General features: G+C 48.7%; 1 protein-coding gene across 1 annotated transcript; it reads right to left on the bottom strand.

Annotated features, from left to right (window-relative positions):
* Window positions 1-2,993: 2,993 nt before the first annotated feature.
* TEX261 (testis expressed 261) lies at window positions 2,994-18,554 on the bottom strand. The gene is made up of 6 exons (XM_060779520.2): window positions 18,416-18,554; window positions 15,677-15,756; window positions 10,566-10,719; window positions 9,268-9,335; window positions 7,300-7,402; window positions 2,994-4,031 (listed from the first exon to the last, which is right to left on the bottom strand). Exons 1-6 carry the CDS (start codon window positions 18,483-18,485, stop codon window positions 3,916-3,918), a joined length of 591 nt encoding a protein of 196 aa, XP_060635503.1. The 5' UTR covers window positions 18,486-18,554; the 3' UTR covers window positions 2,994-3,915.
* Window positions 18,555-19,900: the final 1,346 nt, after the last annotated feature.

Raw genomic sequence — 19,900 nt, 5'->3', positions numbered from 1 at the left:
GGATTCCACCCAGTAGCACTGAGCATGCGGTGTGTCTGTTGGTGAAGGCTTCTGCCGTCATGTCATCTGTAACTGCCCAGGAGAGGAGGACACAAAAGGAGCTCGCACTACAGGAAAGGAGGTCCCGCCTGGGCATCAGCTGAGGAGTCTCCTTCGCGGGAGGTCTCTGGGCAGAGGCTGGGTGGCTGTTTCTTGGGGAGGGGGCTTGGATTGTGCTTCCTGACTGTGAGAACCGTTCAGCAGTGGAACTCTCTGCCTTCCCCGGAGGGAGTGTGGTGGAGGCTCCTTCTTTGGAAGCTTTTAAACAGAGGCCGGATGGCCATCTGCCAGGGGTGCTTTGAATGCAATATTCCTGCTTCTTGGCAGAATGGAGTTGGACTGGATGATGGCCCATCAGGTCTCTTCCAACTCTAGGATTCTATGTTCAGCAGTGGAACTCTCTGCCCCTTGAGGAGTGTGGTGGAGGCTCCTTCTTTAGAGGCTTTTAAACAGAGGCTGGATGGCCATCTGTCAGGGGTGCTTTGAATGCAATATTCCTGCTTCTTGGCAGAATGGGGTTAGACTGGATGATGGCCCAGGAGGTCTCTTCCAACTCTAGGATTCTATGAGGCTGGATGGCCATCTGTCAGGGGTGATTTGAATGCAATATTCCTGCTTCTTGGCAGAATGGGGTTAGACTGGATGATGGCCCAGGAGGTCTCTTCCCACTCTAGGATTCTTAGAAGGAAAGCCCCAAGGTCCCCACCCGGCCACCCTCCGCCCCGTTCAGTCCTTGCAGATTCAGGACCACCTGGGATTCCCCGATGGAGTCAATGCCACTCTAACGCAGCCTGCCTTCCTCTTTTCCAAACGCCTTGCACTTTAAGGACCCGTGTCATCTCCGGGTGCCCTGCATCCTGAAATCCAAAATACTCCCAAATTCTCCACTTGGGCGGCTGAGAGAGCGGTGCCTCTGCTTTCTAAGGGTTTAATGTACACACACTTAGCTTCATACACACAATTGCTAAAAATAGTGTGTATAAAATCAGAATCCTATAATGCTAGAGTTGGAAAAGGCCTCATGGGCCATCCAGTCCAACCCCATTCTGCCAAGCAGGAAAATTACCTCCCAGTTAACCTAGCAGTTTGAAAACATTCAAGTATGAGTAGATCAATAGGTACCGCTCCAGTGGGAAGGTAAGGGTGCGCCATGCAGTCATGCTGGCCACATGACCTTGGAGGTGTCTACAGACAATGCTGGCTCTTGGATCTTGGAGTCCTCGTGGACAACAAGTTAAACATGAGCCAACAATGTGATGTGGCAGCAAAAAAAGCCAATGGGATTTTGGCCTGCATCAAGAGGAGCATAGTGTCTAGATCTAAGGAAGTAATGCTCCCCATGCTCTATTCCACCTTGGTTAGACCACACCTGGAATATTGTGTCCAATTCTGGGCACCACAATTCAAGAGAGATATTGACAAGCTGGAATGTGTCCAGAGGAGGGTGACTAAAATGATCAAGGGTCTGGAGAACAAGCCCTATGAGGAGCGGCTTAAGGAGCTGGGCATGTTTAGCCTGAAGAAGAGAAGGCTGAGAGGAGGCATGATGAGGGCCATGGATAAAGATGTGAGAGGAAGCCACAGGGAGGAGGAGGAGGGAGCAAGCTTCCTTTCTGCTTCCCTGGAGAGAGACTAGGACGCAATGGAGCAATGGCTTCAAACTACAAGAGAGGAGATTCCATCTGAACATGAGGAAGAACTTCCTGACTGTGAGAGCCGTTCAGCAGTGGAACTCTCTGCCCCGGAGGGAGTGTGGTGGAGGCTCCTTCTTTGGAAGCTTTTAAGCAGAGGCTGGATGGCCATCTGTCGGGGGTGATTTGAATGCAATATTCCTGCTTCTTGGCAGAATGGGGTTGGACTGGATGATGGCCCAGGAGGTCTCTTCCAACTCTTGGATTCTAGGATTCTATGATTCGGCTTAGAAATGGAGATGAGCACCAGAGTCCCAGAGTCGGACACGACTGGACTTCATGTCAGGGGACAACCTTTACCTTTACCTTTGGGGTATTCAGAGAATGTTGTTGTTGTTCATTCGTTCAGTCGTCTCCGACTCTTCGTGACCTCATGGACCAGCCCACGCCAGAGCTCCCTGTCGGCCGCCACCACCCCCAGGGTCTCCTTCAAGGTCAAGCCAGTCCCTTCAAGGATGCCATCCATCCATCTTGCCCTTGGTCGGCCCCTCTTCCTTTTGCCTTCCACTTTCCCCAGCATCATTGTCTTCTGTAGGTGACCTCATGGACCAGCCCATGCCAGAGCTCCCTGTTGGCCGTCACTACCCCCAGCTCCCTCAAGGTCAGTCCAGTCACTTCAAGGATGCCATCCCCCCTGCCTTTGGTCGGCCCCTCTTCCTTTTGCCTTCCACTTTCCCCAGCATCATTGTCTTTTCTGAATTCTCTCAAATTCAGAGAATATGGAGTGCAAATTAATTCTGCCTTTTGGTGTGGGTCTCACTCCCACGCTCTTGGTATGTTCAACTATAAATATGCAGGCGTTCCAAAATTGGGGACTAAAATCCCTAACGCTCCTGGTCCAAGCATTTTGGATGAAGGGTGAAAAGTAAAGGCAAGGGTTTCCCCTCAACACGAAGTCTAGTCATCTCCCACTTGGGAGGATGGTGCTCATCTCCATATCTAAGCTGAAGAGCCGGTCTTGTCCATAGACACCTCCAAGATCATGTGGCCATCATGACTGCATGGAGCACCATTAGCGGTTCCTATTGATCTACTCGCATTTGCATGTTTTTGAACTGCTAGGTTGGCAGGAGCTGGAGCTCACCCAGATCAGAAGCACCAACCTTTCCGTCGGCAATTTCAGCAGCTCAGTGGTTTGACCACCGGAGGGAGGGGGGGGGGGGCTTAGATGAAGGATACTGAGGCATTAATAGTAAACGAGCTGGTTTCAGGGGACTGAGCCACAGATTCGCGAATTAAAAGGATGCACCTACTATTTCTGCCTTTGCTTCTGAGGCCAAGATCACCTCATGTTTTTTATTAACACGGAGCCTGTAGTGCTAAAACAGAGGCCAGGCCTCAACTGGCGTAAGAAAGGGGGAGATCGGGTGTCAGGTGGGATCCGGGCACCCCTCCCGGACCCTCCCCTCCCCTCCCACACGCGCTCATCCAGAGCGGAGAGAGCAGCGTCCTGGCCCCCCCTGGATATGTCCCCACCCTCTGCGCCAGGTGAGGGGCCCTTGCAAGGGGGTGGGCGAGGGGTGCCAGGGGCTTCCTTTCTGAGAAACCAAGCGCAGAAGGAGAGGGGAGGGCCAGAAGCCTGTGCAAATCGCCATCTCTCGATTATTACGCCACCTAAGACACAAAATCAGTTCACAGAAGCAACCCTTGCCCCCAGGTGTCCTCAGGCAGCGACGGAGGGAGGGGGGGCTGACTTCCTGATCAAAGTAGGGGAGGGAGAGAGGGGTCTTCCCGGGACAGGGTCCATCCGTTGTCTCTGGAAATGCCTCCCAAGATGGACCAAGTGGTCCCCTGCCCATCAGGTCTGAGTCTGTGTCAAACAGGAAGTGCCTACAGGTGCCGAGCCCACAGAAAGCAGCTGGGAAGGAATGCTCTCTCGACAGAAAGCCCCCGAGGCCACTCCACGGAGCCCGGAATGCCTTCACAACGAAGTGGAGAGACCCATGAAGAAAGTCCCTTTTCAGAAAGAAGGTCTTGGCTCTCACAGGATGATGATGGCTGCATCCTGCGGTTGTAGGAAGCGTCCTGGAGCACACCTAACTATACCAGAGTGTTCTGCGAAGTGGCCGCTCCAGCGCCTTCCTTGCGGAGTCCGACTGGGCACATCCAGTGTCCCTCGGGGAGAGGCTCAGGGAGAGGGGCCGGCCAGCAGAAGCCCCCACAGAAGGGCCGGGCGGAGGGCCCGTCAATACATCTTCTGGCGGCTGGGCAAGATGGCTTCCTTGATGAAGGAGAAGATGACCAGGATCCCCGAGCGCTTGCCCCGCTTCCCTTTCGTGAAGTAGTTCGAGACCACGTCGTCTAAGAGGCCGGAAAAGGGAAAGAAGAGAAGGTGGTCAGAGCAGCCCTTGACCCGCTTGCCCACCGCCAGAGCCCCATCGGGAGTTTGCACCAGTGCCAAGGCCGTGAGGGCAGCGGAATGGCCAGAGCCAAGGCTTAACCTCTGAGCAAGGCAAGGAGGGGTGTCCCAAAGGAGGCTGGACTGGCCGCTGCGTAACTGAGCGCATGGCTTGCCCTGCCGTTGGCATCACCGACACGCAACAGCCCTCTCCCGCAATCCCAGTGCCACGCCTGGCTCTGCAGCCAGCCAAGAGGGCATCGGTTCTAGTGCCTGGCATCTGGGGCTGCGATCTTGTTGGCAAGGCTCAGTCAGCGTTTGTTTGTTTGTTTATTTACGGCACTTCTATCCCGCCTTTCTCAAGCCTGAAGGCGACTCAAGGCGGCTTACAAATGGGGAGCCATTCGACGCCACAATAATCCACCACATACAATTAAAACATTTACAACAACATTATAAAATCACTACAAAAGCATTAAAAACATACAATGACTAGTGTCTTCCTGTTAATCTCTGTGACGATGTGTAACTTTTATTCTCATGTTTATGTGTTGTTTAGACAGTGGTTGATAAATGGTAAGTATGAAGGAATATATTTTGTTGGAGATGGTGGCTTGGTGTTAGCTGAGTTGCCATAGCAACAGGGGCGGAGCCAACTGCCTCTTCACGGGGCAGCTGTTTTGAAAAAGTCAGTCAGTAAGCCGGTGAGCTACTGGGAAGACTGAGTCTCTGGGTGGAGATTCAGGGAATTAATTGGTGACCAAAGGGGTTACAGAAAAGGACCCGGTAGTGATAAAACTACAGGGGGTTATTGATTCTGAGTTAAGAATCAAGGTTTGGCTGGGAGCCAATTCTGTTAATAAGCCTTTTAGCTTATTTGCTTTATTAGAACAGTTGTCCAGAAGAGTTACACCTGCTTATAGAAACCTCTTGAAGTCTGTGCCTGAGATTACTCATGAAACCTTACTAATGTAACCAATCAAGATTTGTGCCTCTTGTGAAGAAACAGTTAAACATGTTATACTCCTGTTAAAATAAACTTGTTACTGTTTTCCTCAAGCCTTGCCTGATACAGTTTCTCTCAAGGCAAACAGTTAGGGCTGGGCAGTTTCGTTTCGTTAATTCGTAATTCGTTAATAATTCATTAATTTTTTCAATTACAAAACGATAACGAACCATTCTGGAGCAATTTTTTTAAAAATGAATTTTTAAACACGTTTTGTAAATGCTTCGTATTTCGTTATTGTATTCGTTTCGTTATTGTTCTGAGGTCGTTTCGTTATTATTTCCGCATGTCTGGGGCAAGTTTTTTGTTTAATTAGTTAAAAAAAATTATAATATCACACCAACAGTCAACAACAGAGGGAGAGGGAAGCTTCAGAAGTTTTTGGAGGTTTTTTAGCGTATTTCGCGGTCACGTCCGCCATTAACGAATCAATTCGTTATTGTTTCGGAAATCGATTCGTTAATGTTTTGTAATTTTTTTCACATTTACGAAATTTCGTAAATATCGAACTTTTTAAAAGGAAAATTTTGTAATTATTTTAAATATCGAAACAAAAAAACCCCCCAAATACAAATCGATTTTAGAAACAAATTTTTCCGTTGTTACCCAGGCCTAGCAAACAGCCTGCATAAGAAGTAAAGTCAAGCCAGGGACAGTAAACGCTACGCTATCAAATTAATAAGGCCTTCTGTAATTAATAGTCCCTTTATAAAATAGCTCCTAAGCTGATATTGATCGTTGCCCGGCTTCCCTCACAGATTAGGTGGCAGTAAGCTTTAACCACGCTCCTTCACAATCTCATTTTCCAGTCGCATCGTCTAGGCCGTTCCATGTTTCAAACTTACACAATCCTGTCTTGGTCTATTGCACTGCATTTCCAAAGGCTTGTTCAAAAAGCCAGGATTTTACTTTTTTTCAGAAGATCAGGAGGGAGGGGGCCAATATGATGTCCCTAGGGAGGGAGTTCCACAGCTGGGGAAGGGGCCACCACCGAGAAGGAAGGAAGGCCCTGTCTCTCATCCCCGCCAGGCACACCTGTGAAGAAGGTGGGACTGAGAGCAGGGCCTCCCCAGGTGATCTTAAATTCCTAGATGGCTCATAAGGAGAGATACATTTGGACAGGTAAGCTGGGACGGAACTGTTTAGGGCAGGGGTCCTCAAACTAAGGCCCTCCAAGGTCATTTGCCCAGCCCTTGCTGAGGGTCAACCTAAGTCTGAAAGGACTTGAAAACACACAACAACAACATCAACAACAACCCTACCTCATCAGCCCAAAGCAGGCCCACACTTCCCATTGAAATACTAATAAGTTTATATTTGTTAAAATTGCTCTTCGTTTTAATTATTGTATTGTTTTGAAGTGTTTTTTGCACTACAAATAAGATATGTACAGTGGGTTGTTGTAGGTTTTTCCGGGCTATATGGCTATGTTCTGGAGGCAGTTTTTCTCCTGACGTTTTGCCTGCATCTATGGCAAGCATCCTCAGAGGGAGTGAGGTGTTTTTGGGTGTGTGTGTGTGCGTGAAAGGGGGATGTGGAGCCCAAGTGGGAGAGTTGCTGGCCTTCTCATGGTTCACATCCTAGGTTCACTTCCTAGTTCCAACAGACCTCACTACCTCTGAGGATGTTTGCCATAGATGCAGGCGAAACGTCAGGAGAAAATGCCTCTAGAGCATGGCCATATAGCCCGGAAAAACCTACAACAACCCAGTGATTCTGGCCATGAAAGCCTTCGACAATACAAGATATGTACAGTTTGCATAGGAATTCATGTGTTCTTTTTTCCAAATTATAATCCGGCCTTCCAACAGTTTGAGGGATTTTGTCCTGGCCCTCTGTTTACAAAGTTTGAGGACCCCTGGTTTAGGTCTTTAGAGTTTAGAATTAAGCCCACCGAGTCCCTTGCTGAATGCTGAGCCAGCCAGTAGGCAAGCCTCTCTGATTCAGCAACTCACCTCCGGCCAAGACTAGCAGCGGTGTTTAGGCCAAGGTTAACTGGCCGCCCTTCTCGCCCTGGGGGTTGCCAAGGCTGGAAGGAGGCACAAAAACAATCTCTTGGCCCCAAAGATGCCTTGAGGCAACTGGGGAGGGGGGCTGCCAGGCTGAGTGTGGGGCTCCTGCACCTTGAGCTGCTTGGTGTGCAACTTGGTGTGCAACTCAAGAGGCTGCTCAACCCTTCTGTGGGGCTGAGGGCCCCCTCCGTGCCTGGGGCCCCCGGGACTCACCTCCAGGCTGGACAGTGGACGGGAGCACGTTCTCCCCAGCCGACAAGGAGACAAAGAAGGCGAAGGGGACCAGCCACAGGCAGAAGGTGAAGTACGCCAGGACCTGGCCAGGAGAGAGAGAGAGGAATGAGTGGAGAGGGAGAGGAAGGCACTGGTGTCAACTGGCCCCTCTTGGGCCCCCAAGCCACCCCCTTCTGAGGGGCTCCTGCAGGCTCTGGGGCTTCCTTGGCGGAGCCCACCCACGCACGACATAGCCTTCCTGCCTTACCAAGCAATACATTAGCCCCTTATTTATGGAATGCCTTGCCGGTCGAAACTCGAACCATCCGAGACCTACTTGCCTTTCGGAAAGCCTGTAAAACTTTGCTTTTCCGGCAAGCTTTTGATGGGTGAACAACCCGGGCGATGCCTGTTCTTGCTCCTTAATTGTTATTATGGTTATGGTTATTTTTAAAGCTAATTGTATTGTTTTAATTTGCTTCTGTAAACTGCTCCGAGCCCAACTGGGAGTAGCGGTATACAAGTCAAAATAAATAAATAAATAAAATTATATCCTGGGTTTAAAAAATCATTATTTCCTAACTGGTTCTATCATAAAAATATGAGAAAGGTTTACTAAAATGCCAAAACGTTGCTTTTTGGGGGAGGGAGGGACACCATCCTGCTCTGGCCCATTTTGGGAGAGTTTTTCAATGCCGGACACCCGGCGATGGCGCATCTGGCTCTACTTTTTCGATGACTATCTCATCATCGAGTCCCCACTGATCCAACCTAGTTTGTGGCAGCCACAAAACAAGGTTTCCAGAGTAGAACCACCCGTTTGCAAGTAAGTCCTGCACAATTAAACAGGAAATGACACAAACCAGGAACAGAGCATTTTTCCAATGGTGTTACATAGTGCTATCCTTTTTCTTTGTTAATTTTATCAATTTCTGTATGTATGTATTTTTATCCTTTACAATTTTAGTTTGTAAATTGCCTAGAGCAGTGCTTCTCAACCTTCCTAACGTCTTGACCCCTTAACACAGTTCCTCATGTTGTGGTGACCCTCAACCTTAAAATTACTTTCGTTGCTATTTTCGTTGAACTGGAATTTTGCTCCTGTTATGAATCAGCATGTAAATATCTGATAGGCAGGATGTATTTTCATTCTCTGGACCTTGGGAGTTGTGGTTGCTGGGATTTATAGTTCACCTACAATCAAAGAGCATTCTGAACTCCACCAGAGATGGAATTGACCCAAACTTGGCACACAGAACTCCCACGACCAGCAAAAAATAATGAAAGGGTTAGGCAAGCATTGGCTTTGAGCTTGGAAGTTGTAGTTCACCTATCTCCAGAGAGGACTGTGGACTCAAACAATGATAGATCTGGATCAAACTTGGCACAAATACTCAATATGTCCAAATGTGAATACTGGTAGAGTTTGGAGAAAATAGACCTTGCCATTTGGGAGTTGTAATTGTTGGGATTTATAGTTCACCCACAATGAAATTGCATTCTGAACTCCACCGATAGAATTGGACCAAACTTTCCACACAGAACCCCCATGGCCAACAGAAAATACTATGTTTTCTGATGGTCTTTGGCAACCCCTCTAACACCCCCTCGCGACCCCCACAGGAGTCCCGACCCCCAGGTTGAGAAACACTGGCCTAGAGCATCTTGGATGGAGGGCAATTAATAAGTAATTAAATGATGATGATGATGTGCTCCGGGACCCCCTTCCTGCTCTTTTGAGCACCCCTGGAACTCTCAATCGGTTTCCCTCCCGTCCACTTTCTTTCCTGCCTCTGCAGCCTTCAAAGCCACGCTTCTGGGTGGGGAACACAATGGCATGGGCCCCCCTGGCCTCAGCATCCAGAAAGCAGGGGCCTAACCCTCTGGGGCCAGCAGGCGTGGAAGGCTGGCTCTCCCCCCTCCCTCGGCCCCAGGAAGCGCAGAACGCCCCCCCCCAACCCCGCTTACCTCTGAGAAGGGATAATACTCTTCTGCAAAATACTGGAACGCCAGGTAGTGGTTCAGCACAACCAGCACTGAAAGGCAAATGGGAGGGTGAGAGAGATGCCCCCCAGCACTGCCCACACACAGAGATAGACACACTTCCAGCAGCTGTGCAAAACCTGCAAGTCGACCGAGTATTGTTTGCAGCCCAGAGTATGGAATCCGAGGCAAGAGCCATGATTCAGAGCGGCTCCGTCCTCATCAGGACCAAAAGGCATCTTTCCAGCCCTCACTATAGCCATTGAGGCCAGGGATGAATTTATTTACAGCTTTTCTACTTGGCCCTTCTCCTCACCCCATAGCAGAGGACTCAGGGCGGATTACAGTGTACACATATATGGCAAACATTCAATGCCAATTTTTGACATACAAACATTTACAGACATACACAGCGGCTATTTAACTTTTTCTGGCCTCCAGGGGAGCTGTCGCTTTCCTCGTCCATCTGCGACACTGATGAAGCACTGCCGCATTCCCCGCATGTTTTTTAGCTGGAGTCTTCTTTTTATGGCCTCATAAATCAGTTAATTTAGCCTCCCCACACTTTAAGGTGGTACCTAATTTTCCTACTTGACAGATGCAACTGTCTTTCGGGTTGCAAAGGTTGACAACAGGCTACACAATTGGTTGGAAACCCACTCCAAGCCGGGCTGGCTTCGAACTCATGACATTTTGGTCAGAGTGATCTTAATGCAACTGACACTCAGCCAGCTGCGCCACAGCCCTCTTCCTCCTCGGCTGCCTTCCCGTCTCTGAGGCCACTTCACCCTGCGCTCAGGTCTGTGTCCAGAACCTGGATTCAAGGCAAAACGAACTGGGCAACTGGACTATTCCCAGGCCACCTACGTCTCTCTTTCAAGTGGCACAATCAAAGCATTTTGATGCCATGGCTGCATCCCTGCAAGCAGCTGGGATGTGCAGTTTGAAAATTCTAAATCACCCACAAAACTATAAATCCCAGGGAGAGCTCAGGGTGCCTGTGGTGGCTGGGGGTGTGGAGGGATGGTTGTGTTGCTTTGTGGTGCGTGCTGGGGAAGGCTTTTGATTTCGTTGTGCGATAGCAGAATCACAACAAAACTATTCCATTTCTTGGTCTTCCTGGCAATGATTGCCTCCATAAAAATGGCAGCCCCAAATTCACAGCGGCAACCTAGTTGTGTGAAGCTGAAAGAAGGCGAGCGTGGCTCCCACGCTCCTCCGCCTGACGTGGCTTGGGCGGCCGTCAACCCCTGATTGTGGGCTGAGCTCCCGGAGTGACTCACCGCAGGAGAGCATGAAGTTGGGGGAGGTGAGCATGATGAAGGGGAAGGTCTGCAGGAGCCCAAAGTAGACCAGGTTGGTGAAGAGACCCACGCCGACCATCAGCCCCGGGAAGCCCTCAAAGAGGTACAGGCACACCAGCACCGCCGTCGAGAACTGGCACAAGCACACATGGAGAGAGGGAGAAGGAGAGAGAAGCCCTGGGGTCAGCGCACAGCCCGCCATTCAGGAAAGGCAACCCCCCCCCCCCCCCGCGACCTTCTTTGTTTACTTTGTTTACTGCTGAGAGCCGTTCAGCAGTGGAACTCTCTGCCCCGGAGGGAGTGTGGTGGAGGCTCCTTCTTTGGAGGCTTTTAAGCAGAGGCTGGGTGGCCATCTGTGGGGGGTGCTTTGAATGCAATATTCCTGCTTCTTGGCAGAATGGGGTTGGACTGGATGGCCCAAGAGGTCTCTTCCAACTCTTTGATTCTATGATTCCTGACTGTGAGAGCCGTTCAGCAGTGGAACTCTCTGCCCCGGAGGGAGTGTGGTGGAGGCTCCTTCTTTGGAAGCTTTGAAGCAGAGGCTGGATGGCCATCTGTCAGGGGTGCTTTGAATGCAATATTCCTGCTTCTTGGCAGAATGGGGGTGGACTGGATGGCCCAAGAGGTCCCTTCCAACTCTTTGATTCTATGATTCCTGACTGTGAGAGCCGTTCAGCAGTGGAACTCTCTGCCCCGGAGGGAGTGTGGTGGAGGCTCCTTCTTTGGAAGCTTTGAAGCAGAGGCTGGGTGGCCATCTGTCAGGGGTGATTTGAATGCAATATTCCTGCTTCTTGGCAGAATGGGGTTGGACTGGATGATGGCCCAGGAGGTCTCTTCCAACTCTTTGATTCTATGATTCCTGACTGTGAGAGCCGTTCAGCAGTGGAACTCTCTGCCCTGGAGTGAGGTGGAGGCTCCTTCTTTGGAGGTTGGATGTCCATCTGTCAGGGGTGCTTTGAATGCAATATTCCTGCTTCTTGGCAGAATGGGGTTGGACTGGATGGCCCAAGAGGTCTCTTCCAACTCTTTGACTCTATGATTCTACTTCCCAACCTGCCTTTCTTCTTTGCAGTGCATATGTCCCAAAACAGAACAAGGTACAACAAGAGGCCTCCTCCACAACCGTGGAACCCGAATCTGCAACTTGGATGGGAATTTGGTCCTTCTAGGGCAGTGGTTCTCAACCTTCCTAATGCTGCGAACCCCTTAATCCAGCCCCCCATGTGGTGGTGACCCCAAACCATAACATTGTTTTTGTTGCTACTTCATCAGTGTCATTTTACTACTGTTATCAATCAAAATGTAAATCTCTGATATGCAGGATGCATTTTCATTCACTGGACCAAACTGGGCACAAATACCCAATACACCCAAATGTGAATGCTAGTGGGGTTGGGGGAGGACTGGTTTTGTCCTGTGGGAGTTGCAGTTGCTGGGATTTATAGTTCACCTACAATCAAAGAGCATCCTGAACTCCACCAACCATGGAAATGAACCAAACTTGGCTCCCATGACCAACGGAAAACACTGGAAGGGTTTGATGGGCATTGACCTTGAGTTTGGGAGTTGTAGTTCACCTATATCCAGAGAGCACTGCGGACTCATGCAATGGTGGATCTGGACCAAACTTGGCACAAATACTCAATATGCCCAAATGTGAACACTGGTGGAGTCTGGGGGAAATAGTTCTTGACTTTTGGGAGTTGTAGTTGCTGGGATTTATAGTTCATTACCATCAAAGAGCATTCTGAACTCCACCAACAATAGAATTGGCTCAAACTTCCCACATGGAATCCCCATGACCATCAGAAAATACTGTGTATTGTCGAAGGCTTTCATGGCTGGAATCACTAGGTTCTTGTGGGTTTTTTCGGGCTATAGAGCCATGTTCTAGAGGCATTTCTCCTGAAACGTCAGGAGAAATGCCTCTAGAACATGGCTCTATAGCCCGAAAAAACCCACAAGAACCTAGAAAATACTGTGTTTTTTATGGTGTTTGGTGACCCCTCTGACACCCCTTCGTGACCCCCTCAGGGGTCCCGACCCCCAGGTTGAGAAACACTGTTCTAGGGTATCCCTAGAGGAGACCACAGAGTCACACTGGAATTGCTGTCCCACTCTTTGGGGGTCTGCCCCCTCCACGCAGCACTAATGCAGTTCAACCCCAAGGCAGCGCTTCCCAGAGACCTCATTCCCCTATCATTATCATCATTATCATTATCAATTAATTATATTTATTTATACCCCGCTTTTTCTCAACGCCAGGAGACTCAAAGCGGCTCACGTGAAAGGCATTTCAATACAATTTGAAACTTACACATCTACAAACATTAAAACAGGATTAAGTATCACTAAAATTCAGTCAAAATCATTATTCATCACGTAAAATTCTTAGAAGCCCCATTTATATGAATGGGAGTTTGCACAGCAGCTGTGTTTGCCGAGCTGCACCCCATATTATTAGTGGGTGTGCTTATGCTTTACTTAAAGCCACAACACCTTTTGTTTTGCATACATTATGTCTGTAAAGCATCTTGCGAGCCACCCAATATTTAACACTGGAAAAACATCAGATTTTCAGAGATCCATTTTTCCCCAGGAAGGCAAAAGCAAGGGGAAAAAAACCCCCTGATATACACCACTGATTGAAAAAGCACAAAAGGGGGGGGGGGGCATTCCCACCAACAGTACCGAAGAACGGTTTCATACTATTAAATGGAGATGCTAACTTTATCTGTGCATGTGAAAGTACACAGAGATGTTGCTACTAAGAGTTTGCAACGTACTTTATCTAAGTTGCTGTAAGGTTCAAGGCTGTTTGTGCTACAGCTGTTTCAGTTAATTGAAGAGTTAATTGAGAGTGTTATTTTCTAGGCCTGGGCGGTTTCGTTTCGTTAATTCGTAATTCGTTAATAATTCGTTAATTTTTTCAATTACAAAACGATAACAAACCATTCTGGAGCAATCATTTAAAAAAACGAATTTTAAACACGTTTTGTAAATGCTTCGTATTTCGTTATTGTATTCGTTTCGTTATTGTTCTGAGGTCGTTTCGTTAGTATTTCCGCATGTCTGGGCCAGTTTTATGGTTTAATTAGTGAAAAAAATTTATAATATCACACCAACAGTCAACAACAGAGGGAGAGGGAAGCTTCAGAAGTTTTTGGAGGTTTTTTAGCGTATTTCGCGGTCGCGTCCGCCATTAGCGAATCGATTTGTTATTGTTTCGGAAATCGATTCATTAATTTTTTACCATTTACGAAATTTCGTAAATACCGAAACTTTTTTTTGGGAAAATTTTGTAATTATTTTAAATATCGAAACAAAAAAACCCCCCAAATACAAATCGATTTTAGAAACAAATTTTTGCGTTGTTACCCAGGCCTATTATTTTCATGTGTATAAAGATAGCTACTGTGTGTTTAGCTTCTTTGCCATTGTGCGTTTATGCTATTGTGCATCTATGCCTCTGTGCCATTCTGCCTTGTGTAAGCCGGGGACGATGCTGCAGATGTCCTGCGAAGACACAGCCATGAGAAGAGGACAAGGATTCCTGCTGATCACAGCTGAGTAGTGCTATCTCTCAGAAGATATGGTTTCATGTTACTTTTGTGGAAACAGCAATCCTGCTACGTTGTTTTTGTATGCTGCCAATACTAGGCCTGGGTAACAACGGAAAAAATTGTTTCTAAAATCGATTCGTTTTTTGGGGTTTTTTGCGTTTCGATATTTAAAAGAAATCCGAAATTTTCCTTTAAAAAAAGTTCAATATTTACGAAATTTCATAAATGGCAAAAAATTACAAAACAATAATGAATCGATTCGTTAATGGCGGCCGCGATCGCGCAATACGCTAAAAAAACTTCTGAAGCTTCCCTCTCCCTCTGTTGTTGACGGTTGGTGTGATATTATAATTTTTTTTCACTAATTAAACAAAAAAACAACTATAAAACTTGCCCCAGACATGCGGAAGTAATAACGAAACGACCTCAAACCGATAACGAAACAAATACATAACGAAATACGAAGCATTTACAAAACAAATTGAAAAATTCGTTTCGTTTTTAAGTTGCTCCAGAATGGTTCGTTATCGCTTCATTAACAAAACAAAAAAATAACGAATTTTTAACGAATTACGAATTAACGAAACCGCCCAGCCCTAGCCAATACTACAATATTTTCTTTTCTACTTTAAGCCGAAGTCTCGTGTGTTTTTCTTTTATGAGCCAATTCATCATAGAATCATAGAATCAAAGAGTTGGAGGAGACCTGGTGGGCCATCCAGTCCAACCCCATTCTGCCAAGAAGCAGGAATATTGCATTCAAAGCACCCCTGACAGATGGCCATCCAGCCTCTGCTTAAAAGCTTCCAATGAAGGAGCCTCCACCACACTCCCTCCGGGGCAGAGAGTTCCACTGCTGAACGGCTCTCACCGTCAGGAAGTTCTTCCTCGTGTTCAGGTGGAATCTCCTCTCTTGTAGTTTGAAGCCATTGCTCCATTGCGTCCTAGTCTCCAGGGAAGCAGAAAGGAAGCTTGCTCCCTCCTCCTCCCTGTGGCTTCCTCTCACATATTTATACATGGCTATCATATCTCCTCTCAGCCTTCTCTTCTTCAGGCTAAACATGCCCAGTTTAGGCTAAACACACACAGTTAACTGGGCTAGAGTCAATCTGCATGCTACTCATGCTAACGCATGACAAGAGATTACTTCTGTAATTGTGCAGTACATTTTGTATTAAAATAAATGTGGTTTTAATTTTTTTTTAAAAAAAAATCAGTCAAAATCCATTAAAAAAACCTCACATTCAAAACTCAAAACGACAGCAGCCCTTTAAGATCCCCAAAGCCCTCCTCCTTCTTCTTCTTTCAAAGCCAGACCTAGAAGACTTGGCCGCTCTCTGTCCATCCCAAACACGCCAAGCCCACACTTCCCGGGCCCTCCCCCCAGGCCAGCTTCTGCCCTCCTCCAGGTGTTTTGGACTGCAACTCCCACAACAGCTCCGAAGGTTTAGGAATGGTGGAAGCTGAAGTCCAAAACACCTGGAGGGAGGTCCGAAGTGGGCCCATGCCCCTCCGGCTCTTTCTTACCCAGATCATGTACTTGATGATTCTGCTGGTGGCCACCGTGTACTCCTCAATCAGCTCCGCCAAGTAGTACAATCCGGCCGCTGAAGAAGGGATGAGGAACAGCACGAGAGAGAAAGAGAGAGAGAGAAAGGAAGGGATCACGTTGGGAGAGAGAAGCACAGGGTGGGAGTATATCAACTGGGTGCGTTATCAATTGTTTATCCCATTTAACATTCCATCCTTCAACAAGCCCTATGAGGAATGGCTTAAAGAGCTGGGTGTGGAGACTAGGACGCATGGCTTCAAACTACAAGAGAGGAGATCCCATCTGAACAGGAGGAAGAACTTCCTGACTGTGAGAGCTGTTCAGCAGTGGAACTCTCTGCCCCGGAAGGAGTGTGGTGGAGGCTCCTTCTATGGAGGCTTTTAATCAGAGGCTGGATGGCCATCTGTCAGGGGTGATTTGAATGCAATGTTCCTGCTTCTTGGCAGGATGGGGTTGGACGGGATGATGGCCCACGAGGCCATCTAACTCTTCTAACTCTATTAATAATAATAATAATAATAATAATAATAATAAATTCTAACTCTAGGATCCTAGGATTCTGTTTTGCTGTATTGTGCTTTATTGTACTATTTTGGTTGTAAGTTGCCCCGTGTCCCTTGAGGAGGAATGGCAGGATATAAATAAACATCATTATTACTACTTTATTATTATTGTTGTTGTTGTTGTTGTTGTTGTTGTTATTTGAAACACAACAAGATGAGTCCCCAGCAGACGCTCTGCTGGCTGTTTATTTATTTATTTATTTATTTATTTATAACTTTATTTGTACCCCGCTAGCATCTCCCGAAGGATTCGATGTGGCTTACAACAGGCCAAAGCCCAACACAATACAACAATACAATATCTAGCAAATAAAAACAGTTAAGCAAAAAAAACGACAATAACAATACGACAAGACATTATTAAAAACTGAGTCAGCCGGAGTAGGGGCACAAGGTTAAAAGTGCTGATATATCGGAGGGGTGTGGGATTATGATATATGTGTGGTGTGCAGTGTGCGGTGATTTTGGTACTAAAGTGCTTCTGGGATTTGGTACTGGGAGATTCCTAATCTGAAAAGGCACATTGGAACAGCCAGGTTTTCAAATTCTTTCTGAAGACTGCCAATGTAAGGGCCTGTCTGAGATCTTTGGGAAGGGTGTTCCAGAGATGGGGGGCCACCACGGAGAAGGCCCTGTCTCGCGTCCCCACCAAGCGCGCTTGTGATGCGGGCGGGATTACGAGCAGGGCCTCTCCAGATGACCGGAGTGAGCGTGTGGGTTCATAGACAGCAATACGGTCACGCAGGTAGGCTGGTCCCAAACCATTCAGGGCTTTGTAGGTAAGCACCTGCACCTTAAATTGGGCTCGGAAAATAAACGGCAGCCAGTGGAGCTCCTTAAACAGGAGGGTTGACCTCTCTCTGTAAGGAGAACCAGTTAGCATCCTGGCTGCTGCCCGTTGGACCAATTGGAATTTCCAAGCCGTTTTCAAGGGCAGCCCCACGTAGAGCGCATTACAGTAATCCAGTCTAGAGGTGTTGTAGTGGATCACACTATTATTACTCTTATTGTTATTAATATTATTCCTTCCCTCCTTTCTCTTCCTCGTCCCTTCCTTCCTTTTCCCTTATTCCTCTTTTTTTCTTCCTCATCCCTTCCTTCCTTGTTCCATGCCCTCATACACACACACACAGGTCTGTCCCCTTCCACAGCTACAGGTCGGAGGGGTCCAAGTTCTCCCTGGGAAGGGACTCCAGCTCCCAGAAGGCCTGGAATTCTGGGAGCTGCACTCCAAAACCTCATTCCACTTCACTTCCTTAGTTTCCTTCAGGTCTGGCTGCCAACTTGAGCCTCCAGGTGTTTTGGACTCCAACTCCCACCATTCCTCACAGCCTCAGGCCCCTTCCTTTCCCCCTTCAGCCGCTTAAGCTTGCTGAGGTGTTCCTGCTTAAGCTGCCCAGGGGGAAAAGGAAAGGGCCTGAGGCTGTGAGGAATGGTGGGAGTTGGAGTCCAAAACAGCCAGAGGGAGGGCCCAAGTTTGCCTGCCACTTTTGGACTCTTGCTTGCTGAGGTGTTCCTGCTTAAGCTGCCCAGGGGGAAAAGGAAAGGGCCTGAGGCCAGGAATGCTGGGAGTTGGAGTCCAAAACACCCAGAGGGAGGGCCGAAGTTTGCCTGCCACTTCTGGACTCTTGAATGCTGGGAGTTGGAGTCCAAACCTTTGGAGGGAAGGCCCAAGTTTGGAGGGAAGGCCCAAGGTGGCCCAGGCCTAATCTAGTTGGTATAGGTAGATCAAGTGAGGAATGTTGGGAGTTGGGAGTCCAAAACACCCTAGAGGGAGGGCCCAAGTTTGCCTGCCACTTTTGGACTCTTGCTTGCTGAGGTGTTCCTGCTTAAGCGGCCCAGGGGGAAAAGGAAAGGGCCTGAGGCTGTGAGGAATGCTGGGAGTTGGAGTCCAAAACACCCAGAGGGAGGGCCGAAGTTTGCCTGCCACTTCTGGACTCTTGAATGCTGGGAGTTGGAGTCCAAACCTTTGGAGGGAAGGCCCAAGTTGGCCCAGGCCTACTGTAGTTGGTATAGGTAGATCCAAGTGAGGAATGCTGGGAGTTGGAGTCCAAGACAGCGAGGCCCCGCCCCCTCCCCCCTGCGCAGAGAGAGAGAGCGACGGGTCCCCGGAGGGGCCAAAAGGAGTGGGGAGAGGGTGGTGTGGCTTACCGATGCCGAGGGTGACGAAGGCGGCCTGGATGAGGAGCGCGGCCCAGCTCAGCGCGTACGTGAACCACATCCTGGCTTGCCACGGGCACCCAGGATGGAGGAGGAGGCCGCACACACCGCTTCCGGCACCCACACCGGAAGCCCCTCTGCGGGAAGAGGAGCAGAAGAGACGCGCGAGGGCGGCCCCTGGCGGGCGGAGGAGGAACACGCGCGGGATCTTCCCTCTTTGGCCACGTGGCCGCGGGTGGGCGGGGTCAGGAACGCCCCCGGAAGAGGAGAAGGAGGCGGGACTTGTCAGCTGGAGAAGCACCATCAAAGCAGTCCTGGCAGATGGCCAGCCAGCCTCTGTGTGTCAAAGCTTCCAAGAAAGGAAGGAAGGAAGGAAGGAGGAGGCAGAATCATAGAATCCTAGAATCCTAGAGTTGGAAGAGACCTCTTGGGCCATCATCCAGACCAACCCCATTCTGCCAAGAAGCAGGAAGATTGCATTCAAATCACCCCTGACAGATGGCCATCCAGCCTCTGCTTAAAAGCTTCCAAAGAAGGAGCCTCCCTCCACCACACTCCGGGGCAGAGAGTTCCACTGCTGAACGGCTCTCACCGTCAGGAAGTTCTTCATAATAGAATCCTAGAGTTGGAAGAGACCTCCTGGGCCATCTAGTCCAACCCCATTCTGCCAAGAAGCAGGAATATTGCATTCAAATCACCCCTGACAGATGGCCATCCAGCTTCTGTTTAAAAGCCTCCAAAGAAGGAGCCTCCACCACACTCCGGGGCAGAGAGTTCCACTGCTGAACGGCTCTCACAGTCAGGAAGTTCTTCCTCATGTTCAGGTGGAATCTCCTCTCTTGTAGTTTGAAGCCATTCCTCCATTGCGTCCTAGTCTCTCTCCAGGGAAGCAGAAAACAAGCTTGCTCCCTCCTCCTCCTCCCTGTGGCTTCCTCTCACATACTTATACATGGCCCTCATCATGTGTCCTCTCAGCCTTCTCTTCTTCAGGTTAAACATGCCCAGTTCCCTAAGCCGCTCCTCATAGGGCTTGTTCTCCAGACCCTTGATCATTTTAGTCACCCTCCTCTGGACACATTCCAGCTTAGAGTCAATATCTCTCTTGAATTGTGGTGCCCAGAATTGGACACAATGTGATTCCAGGTAAAGTGGTCTAACCAAAGCAGAACAGAGCATGGGGAGCAGGACTTCCCTGGACCTAGACACTAGGTTCCTCTTGATGCCTGAGGCCAAAATCCCATTGGCTTTTTTTGCCGCCACATCACATTCCTGGCTCATGTTCCCCTTCCTCCCCACGAGGACTCCAAGATCTTTTCCACACGTCCTGCTCTCGAGCCAGGCCTCATCGTCCCCCATTCTGTATCTTTGCATTTCGGTTTTCCTGCCTAAGTGGAGTCTCTTGCATTTGTCCCTGTTGAACTTCATTGTGTGAGTTTTGGCCCGTCATCTCTCTAATCTGTCAAGATTGTTTTGAAT

This window comes from Anolis sagrei, chromosome 5 (assembly GCF_037176765.1).
Source record: "Anolis sagrei isolate rAnoSag1 chromosome 5, rAnoSag1.mat, whole genome shotgun sequence".
In the NCBI taxonomy this organism is placed as follows: Eukaryota; Metazoa; Chordata; class Lepidosauria; order Squamata; family Dactyloidae; genus Anolis; species Anolis sagrei.
The sequence above is the reverse complement of the archived record's forward strand: the minus strand, read 5'-3'. Positions and strand labels throughout refer to the sequence as shown.